Source organism: Oreochromis aureus, linkage group 3 (genome assembly GCF_013358895.1).
Source record: "Oreochromis aureus strain Israel breed Guangdong linkage group 3, ZZ_aureus, whole genome shotgun sequence".
Taxonomy (NCBI): Eukaryota; Metazoa; Chordata; class Actinopteri; order Cichliformes; family Cichlidae; genus Oreochromis; species Oreochromis aureus.
In genome coordinates this window covers 26,084,520-26,106,217 of record NC_052944.1, presented here as the reverse complement: position 1 = coordinate 26,106,217, position 21,698 = coordinate 26,084,520, and the positions used below count along the sequence as shown (strand labels likewise).

At 41.7% G+C, this 21,698-nt stretch overlaps 1 protein-coding gene across 1 annotated transcript; it reads left to right on the top strand.

Moving 5' to 3' along the window:
• Positions 1-1,918: 1,918 nt before the first annotated feature.
• Positions 1,919-20,895, top strand: LOC120433482 (Fc receptor-like protein 5). The gene is made up of 14 exons (XM_039599761.1): positions 1,919-1,938; positions 6,255-6,521; positions 11,746-12,012; positions 12,622-12,885; positions 15,029-15,295; positions 15,398-15,673; positions 15,822-16,121; positions 17,639-17,899; positions 18,757-19,005; positions 19,185-19,304; positions 20,292-20,307; positions 20,389-20,480; positions 20,709-20,738; positions 20,855-20,895. Exons 2-14 carry the CDS (start codon positions 6,362-6,364, stop codon positions 20,893-20,895), a joined length of 2,343 nt encoding a protein of 780 aa, XP_039455695.1. The 5' UTR covers positions 1,919-1,938; positions 6,255-6,361.
• Positions 20,896-21,698: the final 803 nt, after the last annotated feature.

The following is a 21,698-nucleotide window of genomic DNA, read 5'->3' as shown; positions in this document are numbered from 1 at the left end:
TTATGATATATTCACTCTCAGTGACTCCTGGTCTGCAGAGACCTGCCAGGAGAGAAAAATTACTGTATATTGCCCCCAAAAAATCCCCCAAAAGGGCAAAACATGTCTCCTGACGTGAAGCAACAGAACAGTTTTGTATATTATAGAGAAAAGAAACAACACAACAGAAGAAACAAACTTCTATGTTTGCAGTGGACAGGAAATATAAATATGTCAACCTACTGCTGTGGTCAAAGCTATAGGAGCTGTTTGAGTTTGTGTGTGAAAGGGCAGGAAGCACAGAGAGACCAATCAGAAGAAGAAACTGTAGAAAAACTCTTGTCATGTTAAACACAACTTCTCTTTTTTCTGCAAAGTAAAGGTGGAAGGCTTTCACTTCGGTGGTCTCAGGATTCAGATTATCTGTGGATCAGAGTGCAGCAGGCTGGATGAGACAATGGGGCAGTGTTTGCTCTGCATGATGGGCTTTTTCTGTAAGTACACATCTGACATTGTTTGAATGGCAGCGATTAATGAAAATGTTTCTGATCTGTCAGAATTACAGTGTGTCACTGCTTTAACCTGTTTACCTGGTTACAAAGCAGACTTGTGATTCTTTAAGTGTTTAAATGTTTGATACACTGCTGCTTTTTGCGTCACTTAGGCTACGTTCACACTGCAGGTCTTAATGCTCAATTCCGATTTTTTGATCAAATCCGATTTTTTGGTCTGCTTGTTCACACTACAAATAAAATGTGACAGCAAACGCGCTCTAGTGTGAACCCTCAAAGCGGCCCGCATGCACAAAGGAAAACGTCACACACAGCGCGCTCTGTTTAGACACAAACCAAACAGTATTGTTTGACTGATGGACCTTAATATAAAGACTTGTTTCGGACTTTACGTTTCCCAATTTTGCTTTAAGTTATAAAGTTATTTTGTTATTTACATATGGCCTAATAATTATCCTTATTGCTGTTTTAGAGGAGCGGTGCTTTAAAGGATAGTTGCAGATTTCTGTCAGAATCTGCAGATTATACAGTACAAATAAAATGTTCACGTTTCTCCAACGCTGTCTTCCCAACAGTTTCACTAACATCTACACTGGATGGCCAGAAAGCGTTCACGATGTCTTCTCAGGCGCTTCTCTGGCGCTGATAATTGGCATCTGTCTTGTGTCAGTGACGTAAAAGATGGATTTAATGCGACATGACCGTTCAAACAGCAGTCGCTTTCCAAAACAGCAGATATGTATCGGATTCAGTACCACATACAAAAGTGATTTGAAAATATCGGATTTGTCCTGTTCACACTGTCATACCATGATCGGATATGGGTCACATAGGGTCAAAAAAGTCAGATTTGATGCGCTTTCGCCTGCAGTGTGAGCGTAGCCTTATAGTTACACACTGTGTTACAATAGTTTGAGTTACTATGGTTAGAGCCTATTTGACAAACAGAAGTACAGAAATTTGGTGATTACTGTTCATCTTTAACCCTAGAACACTATTGCTATAAATAGTAACACAATCACTAATGCCAGGTGATTTTTACCCGATATAATATAACCAATAAAAAGTAATCAAATATATCAAAATATGACAACACATGACAAATTAGAGTGGTCTTCTTTTACTTTCAACTGTGCCATGTCTAACAAAATGAAAAAAAAAACCCCTCCTAAAACAAAATAATGACTCTGGAAAGCTGGTCTTTGGTCCACCCATTCCTGGGACATTTGAGACTTCCCTAGTGAAGGCACAGGCTCCTCGACACGCAAACAGCTGCAGGAGAGAGAAATCATGTAAATGTATTTGCTCGGGTGTAAATTACCCAGCGATAGTGTTCTAGGGTTAAAAAGGTCTTAATTTATTTTAGTTGTGATTCTGTCAGTTCTGTCTGATGAGGATTTATTCAATATTTTAGTGCTCAGTACAGTCATCTGTGGAAACGCTGAAGGTAAGAAATACTGCTTTTATTCCAGTTCATATGTAGATGTTATCTCCTTTACTGTACTCAATAATATCCTCCCTGTGATAAAAAAAAAATACAAAAAATAATGGATACACCAAAATTAAATCTGTTTTAAGTGGACTGACACTGGCTCGGGAGGTAGAGCAGGGACTTTTCTAAGTAGAAGGTTGATAGTTGAATTCCTGGCTGCTCCAGTAAGCATGCCAACTGTTCTTGGTTGCTCATGTTCACTAGAAAACACTTGTGCATAGAAAAAAAGTCCTTGTGTGAATGAGGCATGTTGTATCAAGCACTTTCAGAGCTCAGGAAAATTAGAAAAGCATTATTAAGAACCCGTCCATTTACTATGTTAATGAAAAACTGCTCTGAGCTTACATTAGTCTGTTACCTTTCTACAGATTATTTCACATTTTTTTAAAAAAAGTATTTTTACAGGACAGCTTAATGAGTGCAGGGTAAATTCAGATAATTCAAATGTGAAAACTTAATCAACCACAGATCAGTCAGTCAGAGTCCTGCCTGAAGATTTTAATGAATCTTATTATGAATTCTTACTCTCAGTTATTTATAGTGGCATGGTGTGCTGTCTGCCTCATTGTCCTCATGGATAAACCTCTAAAAGCTGTTAAAGTTATAAATGAATAAGGTTTCACATACACAAGAGTAACAAGTGAAAGAAACTAGACAAAGTACCATCGATACAGATTTATTTATTTGTGACTGTCATAGCCTTTCATCGTCTTCCTCTTAGTGCTTCTTCCTCGTCTCTGTTGTCTTTTTAGTATTTGTTCTTTGATGATTTCCTCTTTAATTTGAAGGTTTGATTTCTTTTATGCTTTGTGTTATTTTTCTTCCTCCTTTATGATTTTCCTGTTTGTTTTCACTTTGTAAAGATGGCACCAACACACGGTTGGGTCCATCTTTGGAGAGTTTATTTATAGATTCCACAAGCAGTGTCTCTTAGTCTCCAACTTGGAGCCGACCTCAGCACACACCAGTGCACTGGTCTCCCACCTCGATGGCTGTCTCCAAATTGTTTCAAAGAACCCGACCTACCCGATCCATGTAGGGCAGGTCCTTCGAAGGCCCTTCATAGGCTGGAAGTGAGTGGCTGTGAAATTGGACAGTCTTCTAGCCTTTGTTCAAGTCTGCCCTTACTTCCACGTTTTTCCAGTCACTGGCGCCACAGCGTAAAATTTTTTAAATGGACCCAGAAATGTTGCTCTGTTTTTTTGTACATTTTTAATTCTCGAGGAGCTTGAAAAACGTTATAATATTAATAATAATAATAATGATGGATTGCATTTATATAGCGCTTTTCTAAGCACTCAGAGCACAATTCCACTATTCATTCACTCTCACATTCACACACTGGTGGAGGCAAGCTACAGTTGTAGCCACAGCTGCCCTGGGGCAGACTGACAGGAGCAAGGCTGCCATATCGCGCCATCCGCCCCTCTGGTCAACACCAGTACGCGGTAGGGTAAAGTGTCTTGCCCAAGGACACAACGACCAGGAGAGAGAGAGCAGGGGGATCGAACCTTCTGGTTACAGATGAGCTTCCCAATCCCCTGAGCCACGGTCGTATGGTTATCGAAGGCATGTTTTGTACCTTAGGCTCATCAGAGACAATCATATTCAGATAAAATAATTTTCTTTAATCTACATGCATTTAGGAATTACTTAGCTAATTACATGGATAATTTCAGTGACTGAATGATTGCCGGTCATTTGCATTCGCACACATTTACTGTATTATATAAAATATGTGAACTAAATCTCTTTGAAACCTATAGAAGAACATTGCTGTTTATTTTCTATTATTCATTTGATTTTGTAAGTTATTTGTTTACATAGATGGGCAGTAAAAATGTCACAAAGATGAAAACAGGGTTATTTTTGAGTTCACAAAAACGCTTTGTTACACAGAAGTGTATAAAAGTTAAGTCCAGACCCTTGTACTGCTGGATTAACCTGAGTGTCCCAGTCCTGGACCGTTATTTTTTTTTTCCCCGTTTGGTTCTTTATAATTGTTGTCTGAAGGCCAACGGATTTACTTTATCAAGTGGATCATCACGGCTTTGCCATATTGGTCCATTTGATCGACCTTTGTTGTTGTTATTTATTTTATTTTATTTTCAGTTGTTACAGACGGGACAGACATGGCTCGGTTATAAGAAAGGGAGAAAGAAAGATGAAGGAAAAGAAAAACAGAGGGGAAGATGGACAGTGAGAAAGGGCACTTAAAAAGTCCATCCATCCATCCATTTTCTTCCGCTTATCCGGGGCCAGGTCGCGGGGGCAGCACCCCAAGCAGAGAAGCCCAGACCTCCCTCTCCGCAGCCACCTCCTCCAGCTTATCCGGGGGAACACCAAGGCGTTCCCAGGCCAGCCGAGAGATATAATCTCTCCAGCGTGTCCTGGGTCTGCCCCCGGGCCTCCTCCCTGGTGATACGATTACAAAATCAATCATCAACCTGTGGCCTAGAGTGTCCTGGTGCCACATGCACTTATGGACACTCTTATGTTCGAACATGGTGTTCGTTATGGCCAAACTGTGGTTTGCACAGAAGTCCAATAACAAAACACCACTCAGGTTCAGATCCGGGAGGCCGTTCCTCCCAATCACGCCCTTCCAGGTCTCACTGTCTTTGCCCACGTGAGCATTGAAGTCTCCCAGTAGGGCAACAGAGTCCCCAGGGGGAGCACCCTCCAGTGCCCCACCCAGGGACTCCAAGAAGGCTGGGTACTCTGAACTGCCACTCGCCGCATAAGCACAGATGACAGTCATGACCCGTTCCGTGACCTGAAGGTGAAGGGAACAAACCCTCTTGTCCACTGGGAGAAACCCCAACATACCAGCAGTAAGCCGAGGGGATACCAAGATACCCACCCCAGCCCGACGCCTCTCACCAGGGGCAACTCCAGACTGAGACAGAGTCCAGCCCCTCTCCAGGAGACTGGTTCCAGAGCCCAGGCCGTGCGTTGAGGTGAGCCCGACTATATCTAGCCGGGACCTCTCAACCTCATGCACTAGCTCAGGCTCCTTCCCCACCAGAGAGGTGACATTCCATGTCCCAATTGCCAGTCTTGGTAGCCGGGAATTGGTCCGCCAGCACCTCCACTCCTGGCCGCAGCTCGACTCACATTGCACCCGACCCCTACGGTGCCTCCTGCGGGTGATGGCCCTGCAGGAAGATGGGCCCATGTCCCTTTTTCATGCTGTGCCCGGCCGGGCCCCATGGACTAAGGCCCGGCCACCAGACGCTCGCCCTCAGGCACCCTACCCAGGACTGGTTCCAGGGTGGGGCCCCAGTAACCCTATCCCGGGCAGGGGGAACTGTTCCCTCGATGGTCTTTTCATAGGGGTCTTCTGAATCGCTCTTTGACTGGTCCCTCACCCAGGACCAATTTGCCATGGGAGACCCTACCAGGGGGCAAAAGCCCCCAGACAACATAGCCCCTGGGATCCCTGGGACACACAAACCCCTGCACCACGATAAGGTAGCGATTCACGGAGGGGCACAAAGATAAAAAAGATTAACAAAATTTGGACAGTCTTCGTCCCGTCGCTGTGATGTAATTGCCTTCAAATGCAGCCATGAATGAATTTGGACACAGCCATAGAGTATGAGCTCAGAAAAACCTCATCTTTTAGCTCTAAGAGTGCAATCTCTAACTCTGATGGAGGCATCTACACCTGCAGAGGAAGGAGAAGAAACACAAATTTAGTCACAACTGAAAGTGATTTATTCATCATCCAGAACACTGATGACTTTAACATTTTTTAAATTAAAAAAGGACTTCTCTGAGTTATGGAGGGAATCACTGTTCAAACCAGTAATTAGAACACTAAATGTGTCAAATTATTAATTATTAGGCTCAGTGCGAAACTTGTTATTGTTGATTTTTAAGAAGAGCAATGAAAACCAAGACAGATTTTTATTGATTTTACATTTCTATAATTCTGTTAATGTGATATTTTTATTTATTATTGTGATTTATTATTAATTATATTATATTTATTTTATTTTGATCAGAGGGTGCTGTGACACCGTTAGAACCCCAATTTCTAAAGGCCTTGTGTCAAAACGGGCTTCATGTACTAACAGTGCATATGCATACATTTTTCTACTGAATGTTTTATGAACTCATCCTTATCTTTTAAGGATTTGATGATATTTTCACAACTGAATTTGTTTGGACTTCAATAACTGCTGGCTTTTTTGCAGTCACTCCACTCTAATGTTATGAATTTTTATGGTTGTCTTCTCCTAACTGGATCATTTTAATGTAAACAGTTCCCATTAAGCCCACTGTGACCCTGCAGCCATCCTGGACTCAGATATACAGCGGTGAGATAGTCACTGTGAGATGTGAGATTCTGGAAAGTGAAGGAGCTCAGTGGATGTATGAATGGAGACGAGGCCAGTCAAACATAGGTCAAACATCCAATGAATACAAAATCATCAGCGCTACTGAGTCTCATGGTGGAGGATACAGCTGCCGGGGCAGAAGAGGCTCTTCCTGGACAGAGTGGAGCAATATCACCTCATTAATTGTATTATGTAAGTTGGACATATTTCCCTCATTTTGACTTATATTGCACAATGTTTGATCCAAAAACACAACAAAATACTTTGTCTTTCAATAAAACTGCAGGTTTTGTTTTTATTTTAGTATCAAAAGTAGTGTAAAACAGCTTTTAATGTTTTATATAAAATATACAGTGATCACTCAATGAAACGTCTGGACATGAAAAATATATTCAGTAGGTTTGATGAAAAAGGAAATACAAATGTAATTATCCCAGTTTCTTCACTTCAGTTGTTGCGCATGTGAAGTTTTCATCACTGCAGCTCAGTGTCATGATGCAGTTCTTTTGTTTTAGCAGTTTTCTTTTTTCTAATTCCTCAAAGTTTCCATTTGAGTACAATTTGGCCTCATTTTAGGAGAGACTGCTCTGCTACGTTAGCCTTTCTCTAACTGCTGGTATGTTTACTAATAGCAGCAGTTTGGTTTAAAAAAAAAAAAAACTTAATTATTTAAATTTGCTAATTTAAATATCATGAATTTTGGGCAAAGAAGAATTGAATTTTTACACTGAATGAAGATTATTTTCTTTAAAACTGAACTCAGATAAATGTTTTTACAAAAGTTTTTCTTTGACAGTCTAATTTGGACTTTGGTGCCACATGTAGACTTTGTATTTCTGTTTTAAGTTAATGAAACTTCGGAGCTGTAGGCATTTTATACAACCATTCACATCTATGGGCAGTTTAGGATCACCAGTTAAACTATCTGCATGTCGTTGGACTGAAGGAGGAAGCCTTTAGATCCATACAGACCCACGGGGGGGGGGGGACATGCACACAGAAAGGCCTGGTGGATTGAAACCCAGGACCTTCTTGCTGTAATGCAACAGTGCTAACTGACAGCTCTGGATTATATGTTCATAAACGTATAAATATGCAAATGTAAAGATGTAGAAATAAGTAAATAGTGGGATATTTGAGTATAAAATGTATTTTTACAATTGTAACCTGGGTTAAAAAAAATGCATAAATAGTAAAAGATAAGTGAAGTCTAAAAATATTGTAGTGGGCCAAGGCTGTTCGGGGTTTTGTTATTGACAGTTATGTTCTGTTGCCATGGTTACAGGTGACGCTCTCTCTGCGACTGTGTGTTTCCAGGTGAGAGAGCGCCATTTTTGTGTTGTTGTTGTTGTTGCTGTGCTGTGGCCACGCTGAGCAGTTGGCTAGCGGCAGTGTTCTCCAGTAAAAGCAGAATAAACGGCTGTGCTCCCTGGCTAACACGGCGGGGAAGCAAGACCGAACGAAACCTCTGTCTCCTCCTTGTCTGAGCTCGCCACATTGGTGTCAGAAGTGTGATAGCTCACCCTCGCCAGAATGGAGAGAGACACTCAGAGGCTGGAGCAAGCCGTCGAGGAGAGCATTCGCTGCTTGGGAAGTGAGCGATTGAAGAGAGAGCAAGCGAGCGGCCATGTAAGTCCCCCGACCGGTCCTGACGAGGCGAGCGCACCGCGGCAGCGGCCCATCGCGACCGACGCTGGGACAGTGCTTCATGGGCTGCCTTTGTCGACCGACACGCCTGGCCCCCGACAGCGAGCAGTGATGCCTGCAACGCCAGCTAAGGTACCGAAATACAACGGGCTAACCCCGCTAGAGCCCTACCTCTCACAAGTACGGCTAGCTGCGAGGCATAATGGCTGGAGCGATGAAGAGGCTGCTACACACCTAGCGCTAGCAGGAGGAGGAGCTTAGCCTTCATGCTTTCCTACGAGGACTTTTCCCAGAGCGACTACGCCAACACGTCCGCCTGGCCATGCCTCAGACTCTCCGTGAGGCGCTCCTTGAGGCTGAAAGGGCCGAGCTTGTGCTCACATCGCGACCTGACCAGCAGTTGCGCCCCCCAAACTACCCTCAAATCAGAGCCGCAGACTGCGACAGTGAGGGGGAGGTCGTGGGGATATGCCAGCCGCAGCCCTCGGTGCGTGGAGGCGTCCCTGTCGACCGACCGACCGCTGCTACCGGTGTGATGAGCCTGGCCACGTGGCGCGCGACTGCCGAGCGCCCGCCCCAAAGGCCAGAACTATGTGGCCTCAGGGGGATGAGAGGGGGAGCGGTACAGCGAGGGGACCACCGCTCCAGCTTCCTGCCCCCCTCCAAGAACGATGCATGGTGGCGGGCCTAGTCGGGCACCTCAAGGGACTCTACCTGAGCTGCTGTGTTGAGGACCAGCCCTGCCAGGCCCTGGTGAACACGGGGTCCACCATTTCCCTAATACGACCTGGTGTGTTTCCTGGAACATCCGGGCCGCTTGTGATGGGTTGGTTGCCCACCGACACCCAGCTGATGACAGTGACGGGGGAGAGAACTGACATGCGGGGGAAGAAACCGTTGCGGATCCGAGTGAAGGATCTGGAGCTGGTGCACGACTTCTGGCTTGCTGACATCCAAGATCAGTGCATCATCGGCCTTGATCTGCTGACCCGCTGGGGGACCTGCGTTGACACCGCGAAGCTGGCTATCACTCTTGGTACAGAGACTCTGGCCCTCCAGTGCGGCCAAAAGCAGGGAACCAGAGACTGCAGGCAGACGCGGCTGGTTCAGCACACCATCGACACCGGCTCTGCTCAACCCATCTGTCTGCGCCCATGCCAGCTGCCCCTCTCGAAACGGCAGGGAGAGCGGGCCCAGGAGGCACGGGGCGTGGCTACTGCTCAGGCCACAGCCGGCGGAGGGGGATGGCTCTCGTTGACCATGCAGCAGCTGAAGCAGGAGCAGGAGGCTGATGCGACATTGGTTCAGGTGGGGGCCTGGCTGGAGGCAGCACGACACCCAGGCTGGACAGGGGTGTCAGGACAGGGGCCCGAAGTGAAGGCCTACTACTCCCAGTACAACAATCTGGAAACCCACGACGGCCTCCTGTACCGGAGATGGCGGGTCCCCTAACAGGGCAAGGATCTCCCGCAGCTGTTGGTGTCTCGCAGGCTCGCAGGTGCTCGAGCTTGTCCACCGAGCTTGTCCACGGCTCGGTGGGGGCCAGCCACTATGGGAATGCTAAAACTCTCCGTCGTCTCAGGGGACAATTCTACTGGCCTGGTTGTCGACGGGATGTGGAACTTCATGTGCACTGCTGTAACACCTGTACGGCACGGAAGGGCCCCACTCAACGCTCCACTGTCCCCCTGCAGCAGCATCGGGTGGGGCCCGATGGGAGAGTGGGAGGAGACGTCCTAGGGCCTTTCCCGTCCCGAGGCAGGAAACCGGCGCGTGTCGGTGGCCAGGGACTGCTACAGGAGGCTGAGGGAGCGGCCGCGAGTGGTTCATGACTACACCCACCAGGCCCAGGTCAGCGCCGGAGTACGACAGAAAAGAGCCTGCGACACCAGGTGCCGAGGGGGAGCTTTTGTGCCTGGCGACAAGGTTTGGGTGTACTGCCCGGTTCGCAAGAGAGGGGTGTCCCCCAGGCGGTGCGGTCACTTGCAAGGGCCGGCGGAAGTCGTGGGACGGCTAACAGAAGTGGTGTACCGGATCCGCATGCCGGGCCCAGGGCACGTGGCGGTGTTGCACCAGGACAGGCTCTCACCGTACCGCCCGCCCGCTCCAGCAGCCGCCGGGGCAGGGGATGCTGGTGGCACCCCAGGTTCTCATCCAAGTGACTCTTCCCCTGCTGGTCGAGATCGGCCTGCGCGCCACCGAAGAAGACACATGGACATTTGCAGGACTTTGTGTTGGTTAATGGGGTTGTCGGGGACGACTGACCCCTTAGGTGGGGGCTATGTAGCGGGCCAGGGCTGTTCGGGGTTTTGTTATTGACAGTTATGTTCTGTTGCCATGGTTACAGGTGACGCTCTCTCTGCGACTGTGTGTTTCCGGGTGAGAGAGCGCCATTTTTGTGTTGTTGTTGTTGTTGCTGTGCTGTGGCCACGCTGAGCAGTTGGCTAGCGGCAGTGTTCTCCAGTAAAAGCAGAATAAACGGCTGTGCTCCCTGGCTAACACGGCGGGGAAGCAAGACCGAACGAAACCTCTGTCTCCTCCTTGTCTGAGCTCGCCACAATATAAATAGTAAAGAGATAATTTCATTTATTTAATTTTGTTATTTATTAAAAGGTCAAAGTTCATGTAAAATGATTAAAAAACATGTTTACACTGTTTAAAATAAGTTTTCTTTCTTTTGTTGTGACTTGCTTGTGAAAACTGTAATTTCCTACCGGGTTATGGCCTGTGACGGTAGCACAGGGTGGAAAGAGAAAAAAAGAGCGCAAGGATGGAGGGTGTGGTGCGTAAATTACACAGAGCAGTCGGAGAAGTTAGCTTGTTTTCATGTGCTATCAGTAAGTGAGTTTAGACTTTTCAGAACGACAAGTCATAGTTTGTGTCGGTTAGCTAGTGACAAGACAGTAAAGTTTCAGCGTGAAGAAGGTGAAGACAACCTGTTGCCTGGATTAATCTGGTGGGAGTTGCATGTTTCACAAGGTACTGAGTTGATTCATTTTTTGCTCTTTGAGTGAAATACTTCCAGTTTGGAGATCGTTTTGGATTTATACGTTCTGGAGCAATACAGGCCTGCAACGTAGGGTTTAATTTAGCCGGCTTTATGTTTAGTTTGGGACAGTATAACCTGTGGTTTTAATTGTATGTGAAGATTCCTTGTACAGCTGGTACAGTGCTGTGTGTGGTTTTTTTGGGTTGCTTGAATGCCTAACCCTGCCGGGTTATTATTTTATTGTTTTTCATTATTTTGGTAAATGAAAAGAGGGTTGCAATTGTCTACTTTACATTGTGTATGGCATGATTTACTACACTGTTAGACACTGGTGTTCATTTTAGCGTGTAGTGCTACTTTTAAGAGGTAAGCTTCATTGATCCCAAATAATAGAAGTTACAAAGTTACACTGGGAAAAGAACCCAGAGCCCACTTATTTAATAGCGTTGCATAAATAAGGGCTACAAAATGTAAATTCTGAGAAACTGAAGTTGTTTACATGATATTGTGTTTTTATGTGTTGATGTTCAGTCTCACAGTTTAGATTTGTGCACACCTGGTTGTTTCCAGTCACTCTGCTGGTAGATTCTAAATATCAGTAAATTAGCAGGTTTAATGTGTTTGTTTTTATTAAACTTCTTATTGTTGATTTTCAGTCAAATTGACACTAGGATGAAAAAATGTGATTACCATTAACAAGAGCAATAAAACCAAGACAGCTTTAATGATCATTTTATATTTCTATAAGCCTGCTGATGGTATATTTTTTTATTTGAACAGCTCCTCCTAAGCCCACTGTGACCCTGCAGCCATCCTGGACTCAGATATACAGAGATACCACGGTCACTGTCAGATGTGAGATCCAAGGAGGTGAAGGAGCTCAGTGGACGTATGAATGGAGACAAAACCAGTTAAACACACCTCCAACATCCAGTGTATATACAATCAACAGAGTTACTGAGTCTGATGGTGGAGAATACAGCTGCCGGGGCAGAAGAAGCTCTTCCTGGACAGAGTGGAGTGATAGCACCCCATTGAAAGTAATAGGTGAGTTGGACATATTTCACACATTTTAATTTATACTGCACAATGTTTCATCAACTCAACCAAACACTTTGTCTTTCAATGGCACTGTAGGTTTCTTTTGTGTTTAGGATCAGAAGTAGTTTATAATAATAAAAATTAATGAAAAAGGTGTTCGTGAGTGTTATAATGTCTTTAATGATACTACAGCTAGAAGAACCTCCAGTGTAGAACAGATCCATTAGTGAATCAGTGGTTTAAGGTTCAGTTCATGGAAAATCATTGAGAGCCACAAGAACCTGTTTGTTATACAATAACTACAAGTGTGACACACTCCAATGTCCCAAATCAGCAACTGCACCAGTTTCACATGATGACCTCATCAGAACTTTTAGAAAATGTTTCTCACATGATAATTTCTTCCAGTCTTCTTAATCTGCTGTCAACTCATGAAAAAATAATCTGTAATTTTTGGAATCTGAACAAAAGATGATAACTGTGCAAAGTAAAGATTTGTACATTTTACTAAAAATGTTGTGTTACAGTTTGAAATAGACTCTACTCTTATGTCATAAACAGCAGAGTTTTTATGTTTTTCTTTGTCTCCTAACTGAATCATTCTTATGTGAACAGTTCCCATTAAGCCCACTCTGACCCTGCAGCCATCCTGGACTCAGATATACAGCGGTGAGACAGTCACTGTCACATGTGAGATTCAGGGAGGTGAAGGAGCTCAGTGGACGTATGAATGGAGACCAGCCAAGTTAAACACACCTCAAACATCCAATGAATACAAAATCACAGTTACTGAGTCTGACAGTGGAGGATACAGCTGCCGGGGCAGAAGGGACTATTCTTTAACATACTGGAGTAATATCATCAGACTGACTGTATCATGTAAGTTGGAGATGTTTCATCCACCTCTAATACATGAAGTGCAGAACAAATGATGAACCTGTTTCAGCTGGTAAACCACTAAGAACAACAGTTACATCCAATATTTTCTCTTATGTATTTGTATTATTTTTATTTTTTTTTTAACTTCCTGTTGCACCAACATATGATGCAGTTACTTCAGGTGTTTTTAACACGTTCTATCTATATTTGAAATGAATCTTAGAGGTTTCAGGTTTTAGTTAAAGAGTCTGATCTCATGAACAACACACACTGCATCTTTTTCACTTAATGAACTCTGAACTGCAGACGACAATATGGTCTCATTTTATTGGACGCCAGTCTGTGCTGGTATGTTAATAATTCAGATTAATGATATTAATTATAACTTATCACTCACACTCTACCGAAGGATTTTCATTTTACCACTAAAATGATCTGAACCAAATTAATAAAAGCTCATTAATGTCAGACTTTTTTGGCAAATGCAGAAAAATTAATTTCCACAAACCTTTTGACTTGTTAGGATTTGCATAACTTAAAGACTCAGAATTAATCAGAATTAGTCAGAATTAATCTGTCATCTAAAGTCAGATAAAAATAAATATCTTGAACCTACTCTTGTTGGGTTCAGTTAGGATCATAAGGAGACTGGCAGTGGTAACTCAACTTAGAGAAGAAAACCTCAACTCAAAATGAGACACTGACAACAACTTAAAGGAAAAAATTTGTTTTGAGTGTATTCAACCATTTATATTGCTCAGAAACATGAACAAAAAACATTTAAGTGTATCAGGTACACTGTCCATTTCAGTTGAGTGCACTTATTATTCAATATTTGACACAAAAAATATAGAAAAACTTTCCAGTGCACATTAATTTATGATCAAACTCACAGAATAATATAAATTAAAGTAGAGCAACAATATAAATAAATATCTCTCTCTGTCCAGTTCAGGTTATTTTGAACTCTTATCTGTGTTAACTACTTGTTAACCTGTGTTAGCTCCTTCAGGGTTAACCAGCTTTCTTTCAGCTGCTCTTCAAACTCTGATCAATATAAGTCGACTCAGTTCACTCACTAGACCTGCAGAGTGGCTGGTTAGTTATAATCAGTAACACAGTGAGTTACCAGTACAACACCAACACTATGAATGGAATTACAACACTGAACGCACAAAATCAGTTGTCCACAGATTTACAGAGAAAACCTTTCACAGTCACAGTCTGGTGTGGAATCAGTTCTTGGATTAAGTCCTCTGTGTGTCGCAGTAACAGAGATTATGGTGGAGTCCTACCACAGTTCAGAAGTGTGAGTCAGTTTCCTGATCTCTGGAATATGAGTTGATCCAGCAGGAACAGAAGATTTCAGTGGAAGTTCAGATCTGCTAGGCGTGGATCACCATCGAGGTTCAACAGTCTCAGATTTCAGTTCCGAGATCTGCACTCGGCTAATAAACCTGATCTGTTGTGCAACACAAACACTGAAGTCTTATTCCAGCATTCCTAACAGCTCAGCTGGAAATCACATCCAAACTGCTAATTGTAATGGCAGCAATGTGACTTCAACATCAGATTTAGTAAAGAACACGAGCACATCCTAACTGACACCAAAGAAAACCAACTGTGACTCACCAAATCCTCATTCAAACTCCATCAAACAGATTTTATCCACAAGGACTGAAGTTGGACACCATCACTGTCAAAGACTGGAAATAAAAATGCATCTGTTCACAACTTGCTCTGTTGTTGAATCTCTTCCCCTCACTCAGGTTTCTCCTGCTTGCTGTGGTTACACTGATTGGCTGTTACTGATAAATTTAATAAAGGAACAATACAAAAAAAAAACAAAAGTACAAAATAACACTACTGAAATTAATCCTGCTTACACTCATTTAGGAAGAAATCTCAAATGTTCAAAATACAATCAGATCATATTAACCAAGTTACTTTCTCATTATGGATCAATAAACTTAGTCATGCTTCAAATTAATTATTCGAACCATGCATGTATGTAATTAACTGTAAATACGAATAAGTCATAGTGTTGATCAAACTGTTATCATTTACATATTTCCATCCAGTTCTTTAAATTGTTCTGATTCAGTCATTGACTTTTATGTTCTTGTTCTAAACTGAACTGCAGCTAAACCAAAGGCTGAACTGAGAGCTGATAGGACAGCTGTTCCAGTAGGGGGCAGTGTGACCCTGACCTGCTCTGTGAGCCCATCATCATCATCATCATCATCATCTAGATGGAAATACTACTGGTACAGAGATTGGAAATCTAATGAAGCTTTGACAAATGGACAAATCAGTGTCTCAGACGGAGGACTCTACAGCTGCAGAGGAGGAAGAGGAGAACCAGTTTACTACACAGAGTACAGTGAGTCAGTCAGGATTGACACAACTGGTGAGTTTATATGTAACTTTTGACAAAGCACTACATCTGATGGTAACTGAACCTTTTTCTTGTCATTTATTGTTTTTATTGGACTTTCTTGAACATTAACAGTGTCAAACAGGCCTGTTGTGACTCTGTATCCAAACTGGTCTGAGATATACAGAGGAGAGACGATCACTGTCAGATGTGAGATCCATGGAGGAGACACTGAGTGGGATTATGAGTGGGAAACAAACAGCATCATAAAACCTCCAAATCAAAATGAATACAGGATTGGATCTGCTTCATCATCCAACAGTGGAAACTATCGCTGTAAGGGCAGAATGAAAAGTTCACGGTATAAAACAACAGAGTGGAGTGATTCAGTCACACTGACAGTTTCTGACAGTAAGTCATATTTGCTTTAAGCTGTTTGAACACTTTGTAAAATGTGTTTCTGTTCATATAGACTGAGATTATTATTCTTTGTATAAACTGAGCTCACTGTTCAGAGACTGTACTACATGTTCACTGAGAGAAAATCTTTGTTGAACAGATAAACCCCGTCCTGTCCTCACTGTGTCTCCATCATGGCTGAGTCCTGGAGCCTCAGTAACTCTGAACTGTCAGGTTGAACATCCGTCTGCAGGATGGAGCTTCTACTGGTATAAAGCTGTTCCTGATCTATCAGAGAAATCCTCCAGTTATGAGCTGCTACCTGATGGCAGTGGGACTGCACAGGACTCCTACATCATTCATGGACAGACACACACAGCAGGATATGTGTGCAGAGCTGGAAGAGGAGACCCAGAGTATCACACTGATCACAGTCAACCAAAGTTTGTCTGGTCTGCAGGTCAGTTTGTTTCTCTCTGTCCTTTCAATAAGCTCATGTTAGGTCATCATTTTTATTCACCAAGTTTTAGACCATTAAAATCTCATCTCCATGACAACCATTGATGTCTGTGTACATTAAAACTCCCCAAAAGAAGAACTGAACTGAATATTTTCCTTTCTCTCTGTGATCAAACCAAACTGAATTTCCTTGTTTCCTTTTCTTATTTTTCACTTTTTATTTATTGTGATAACATGAAAAACAAAAGACATCTATGAGATTTTAAATGTTTTCTCTTTGAATACTTTTACTTTGATATTTAAACTCATGTTACTGTTTGTACTGATTATTTTTACTTAGTGCACAGACAGGATTTACACAGTTAAGACTCTTTGTTTAGTGCTCAGGTAGGTGTTCAGATAAAAAAGTCAAATATAGTTAATAAAGAAACAAAGATGTCAGCAGGCAGGTTAACAGCTCTGACAAATACAAGAAAAACACTGACTACAGATGGACGCTAGAAGAAGACGTCACAAATAACAGCTGCTCTTATTGTTCATTTCAAATATCCTTCAAAGGTTTTTAGTTTTGGTCCTGCTGCTGCAAAATATCTCACTGTAGAAGGAATCTGTGAAACAGACAATATCACAGAGTTATGACAGAAACATTACAGCAAATGACTGAAGTGTGTTCAGAGTGATCTGTATCAGGTGGATGATGCTGAGAGTGATGACTCAAAGCTCATGATGTCACATGACGTGTACCAAGCTCTACATGAGCTGCCAGCAGATAAAGCATGTGGGTTAGATCATCTTAAACATGTCAGTATTCGGCTCCTGTGTTTTCCACTGATTTGACTGTCTGTGTGATTCAGGGCTTGTTGTCAGACTCAGTGTTGTCTGTTCTATTAGTGCTGATCAGGGTTAAAGCTGGTAAAGTCCTGATAATTATACGTCTTTAACCTCAGCCAGTATAATATGAAAAGTTTTAGAAAGAATTCTGCTGCCAGATTAAACATGTTTATTAACTCCACTGATAACCAGCTTGGCTTTAAATCTAAACATGGCACTGATTTGTGTTTATATTGAAGGAAACTGTAAACAAATATTGAGGAAATAACTCATCAGTTTATATGTTTCACTGATGCCTCCAAAGTTTTTGATGGTGTAAAAGTTATTTTTTGGTGTGAGTCAAAGAGGGGATCAAAAATCATGAGAGTCACTGGTGTGCCAGTTTGAAGTAAAATGGGGTGATAGCATTTCAGTCCTGTTTGGGAGTTTTTGTCGAAAAATGGTCTGTATGTATTCTTCTATTCTTTTTTTGTTTAATATTTATTTTATGTGAATTTCTTTATGTGGGTCTATAATAAAGATAATAAAGTTTTCAAAAGAAAAATCATAGTTTGACCAAAAAACACTGCATTTTACTGAAATATTATCACTAATCTTCACAAAAAATCTTCAAACAAATATTTTCACTGTGATATTTTGAATCCTAACATCTGTGAGCTTTGTCTCTTCACTGCATGTTGTTTCCAGATGTTCATTCAGCAGCGTCTCTCACAGTGAGTCCTGACAGAGTGCAACACTTCACCTCTGACTCTGTCTCACTGACCTGTGAGGGAAACTTCACTGAGTGGAGAGTGAGGAAGTTCTCTGAGGACGGCCGACTGTACTCTGACTGTAGGAGAATGACTGGATCCACATGTAACATCAACACATCAAAGTCAGATACTGGAGTGTACTGGTGTGAGTCTGGATCAGGAGAGTTCAGCAGTGCAGTCAACATCACTGTACAGAGTATGTTATTATACATTTACTTCTTGGATTTGAATGATTTAGACGTCACATGAACATTTGTCCCAGCTTTGCTGTATGTGAAGTAATTCTATGTGACAAAACAAACAAAAAAGAGAATTTCAGACAATTTCAGGCAACGAAGCATCAAAATAGTCTTGGTTCTTGGTGTCATTTCACTCAATCTTTTCATAATCCTGTTTGTCAAAATTTGTCAACAGTAATTTATATTTTCTCATTCAGAATAAAACTCTAAAAAGTTCAACATCTCTGTCATCAGATAAGATGAACTTCTATAGTCTCCATTCAGAGAAATTTAGTGGAACACGTCATGCAAAATATCACAAAAATACAAACATTTACAATTTCACCTTTAACCATTCAATAATGTTATCGATAATAATTTGACTCCTGCAGGGAAGACTAAGGGAGCATCCCAACTATATTTCCAGTCCACTTAATCAAATTTTGAATTTGGGGTCTGAGCTTGACAGAAAATTTGACAAACCATGTAATGATATCATTGGACAACAGATTCAACAATCTCCCTGTACAATAGTAACATGATGCATTTATTTACTCCATGGACCCTCAGCCTTCTAAAAAAATACAAGCACTGACTACACGAATGATCCACATGATGAACCCACTGTAACTGAACATCTAAACACTGAAATGTTGTCACTTGTTCAAACTTCTCTCCAGTCATTAAAACCAGGCTGAGATCTCCGAAAGGAAAATCTCAGAAAATCTCTTTGAAGCCAAGTCTGCATGTAGATCATGAGACACGACTCACAGCTTTTTCTAAAAGTGTGCACCAGCTGGTCTGACTTAAACAACTGTGTGTGATTGTGTCACAGATGATGGTAATGGTCCTATCCTGGTGAGTCCTGTTCATCCTGTGACTGAGGGAGCTTCTGTTAGTCTGAGCTGCAGTTTGAAAACACAAAAAATACTTTCCAATGTGTTTTTCTATCACAATGACAAACTTATTCAAAATGATACGCGAGGGGAGCTGAACATCTCTGCAGTGTCAAAGTCTGATGAAGGTTTCTACAAGTGTCAGTACTCAGGAAGAGAGTCAGCACAGAGCTGGATGTCAGTTAAAGGTGAGCAGCATCAAAACATTTGATGGATTTTTATAAATGATTTTCATGCTTGAGAAGGAAAATTAGATTGTCTGTTTAAAGGCTTGAAGTCACCTGGATCTATTTTGTAAGAACTTTTATAAAATCATGTTGTGAAATATGCAATGAAATAATTATACTTTATTAATACTCAATTACAGTAACTGTGTCAGGAGCTGACAGCTTTTTATCTCCTGTGTGGTTGATGGTTGGACTGGTTTGTGGAGTCTCTCTCATTATTATTCTCCAGCTATTGTTGCATCGCTGCAGACAGTCCAAGTGTAAGAGCCTCTTCTTTTTATGCTGTATTAGAGAGTTTATTTACTACATACACTTTAATTATTCACACATATACATGTATTCTGATCTCATGACACTAAATATCAGTGGAACAATTTATACATACTTTGTCACATGGTGTGAGCAGAATCATCTGCAGCTCAACGTGGCAAAGACCAAGGAATTGATAGTGGACGTCAGGAAGACCAGGAAACACTTAACCCCTGTTTCAATCCAAGGGGTCAGTGTTGACATTGTGGAGGACTATAAATACCTTGGAGTACACACTGACAATAAACTGGACTGGGCTACAAACACCACAGCACTTTACAGAAAGGGCCAGAGTCGTCTCTATTTTTTGAGGCGACTGAGGTCCTTCAACATCTGCCAGAAAATGCTCAGGATTTTCTATGAGTCTGTTGTGGCCAGTGCGATCCTCTATGTTGTTGCATGCTGGGGGAGCAGGCTGAGGGTCGCAGATGCCAACAGACTCGATAAACTGATCCGTAAGGCCAGTAATGTTGTGGGGATGGAGCTGGACTCCCTCAAGGTGGTGTCGGAGAGGCGGATGTTGTCTAAAATAAAGACAGTGTTGGATAACACCTCCCACCCACTCCATGACATGCTGGTCAGTCACAGGAGCACGTTCAGTGAAAGACTGAGAGTACCAAAAAGCACCACTGAACGACACAGGAAATCATTCCTGCCTGTGGCCATCTCCCTGTACAACTCATCCACTTAACACACTGTTTACTGCAACAGCTACACCCTTCTTGCACATGTTCTTCCTTTTTGAGCTATTTATTAATAGTGACTTTTATGTATATATGCCTGTATATATTGTGCTATTCTTAGTTCGTGTATTGTCTGTCTTTGTTAATGTTTGTTTATAATGGAGCACTGTAACGAAAAATAATTTCCCCTAGGGATCAATAAAGTATTCTGATTCTGATCACAAACATGTGTAATAACATTTGTCTCTCTCACAGGTTCCTGCTTCACCAGGTTGGTAAAATACTTTTTTATTATTATTTTAAACAAACATCAGTTACTTTTGAGTTTATTGTGTTTATTTTTATGTTTTAGGTCGATCCAGTCTGAGAGTCACAGTCCGGGCTCCTCCACAAATCATGGAGTCAACCAGGATGAAACTCATGTGTACGACTCTGTTCATCCTGGTCAGCACTTAAACTGATCTTTATTATCATTATTAATATTGACTTTTATTAAACCTCCATTAACACAAACATTTATTAGGTTCAGTTTGTGTTCAGCAGCTTTTCAAAGAACATTTAAAGATCTTACAGTCCTGGTTTTGACTCACACAGTGTTTCTGTTTTTGCTCTGATCTTTAGTGTAACTGTAATAAAATGATTAATGTGAGCCTGGCTTGTATTTTTCTTTAGGTACTGCTGACATCTATGCATCAGTCACACGTGAAAAACAGAAATGGTACAGTATATGTGCTGAAAAGCAGAGAGCAGTTAGAGACGAAACTTGTTTTTGATTTAATGAAACTAATTCCATGTGACATGTTTTTATAATATTTCAGTCGCAGATGACTACGAGGACATCACCTACCTACTCTCTTAATGAGTTTAAAGATCTTAGAAGAGTGAGTACATAAAAGATTTTAATTTTAAAGAAAACCTAGTTTAGAAAGTTTTGATTAGTATTAAGTAAATTTTTGTGTGTGTGGGGGGGGGTCTGGCAGCAATTTTCTCATGTTAGAAAAGACATTTATTTACAGACATTTATTCAAATGTATTATTTTACTAATTTCATCTTTTTAAATCTTTTTATTTAGTGAGATGGCATAAACAGTTAAACACCAAACAAATGAAAAATAAAAAAAATATTCATAGTTCTGTGCAAGCTACATGTTTACTGTACCAGCCAAAATAATCTATTAAAGGCGCTATTATCATCACCGTTTGAATAACCCACATGGACAGATATGCTACAGCACATTACAGTGATAGCAAAGTGCCACTGCACTAAAAACCATATATTAGTCTGGACCAAAGCCAAGTGGATAATAAAGTTGTATTTTACTCTAATTACTTCTTTCAATATTAAGCATGCAAACTTATCACTTGGATTATTTCTGATTAAACTGAACAAAGTACGAGCTTACAGTGCCTTTAAAAAGTATTCATAGCCGTTGAACTTCTACACATTTTGTCACCTGTTTTTTATTGATATTTTCTGTGATATACCAATGCAATGTAGCACATAATTGTGAAGTGGTATGAAAATGAGCACATAAAAATCTGAAAAGTGTGACGTGCATTTGTTTTCAGCCACCTATACTCTGATACCCCAAACTAAATCCAGTACATTCAATTGCCTTCAGAAGTCACCTATTGAGATAATAGAGTTCACCTGTGTGTCAT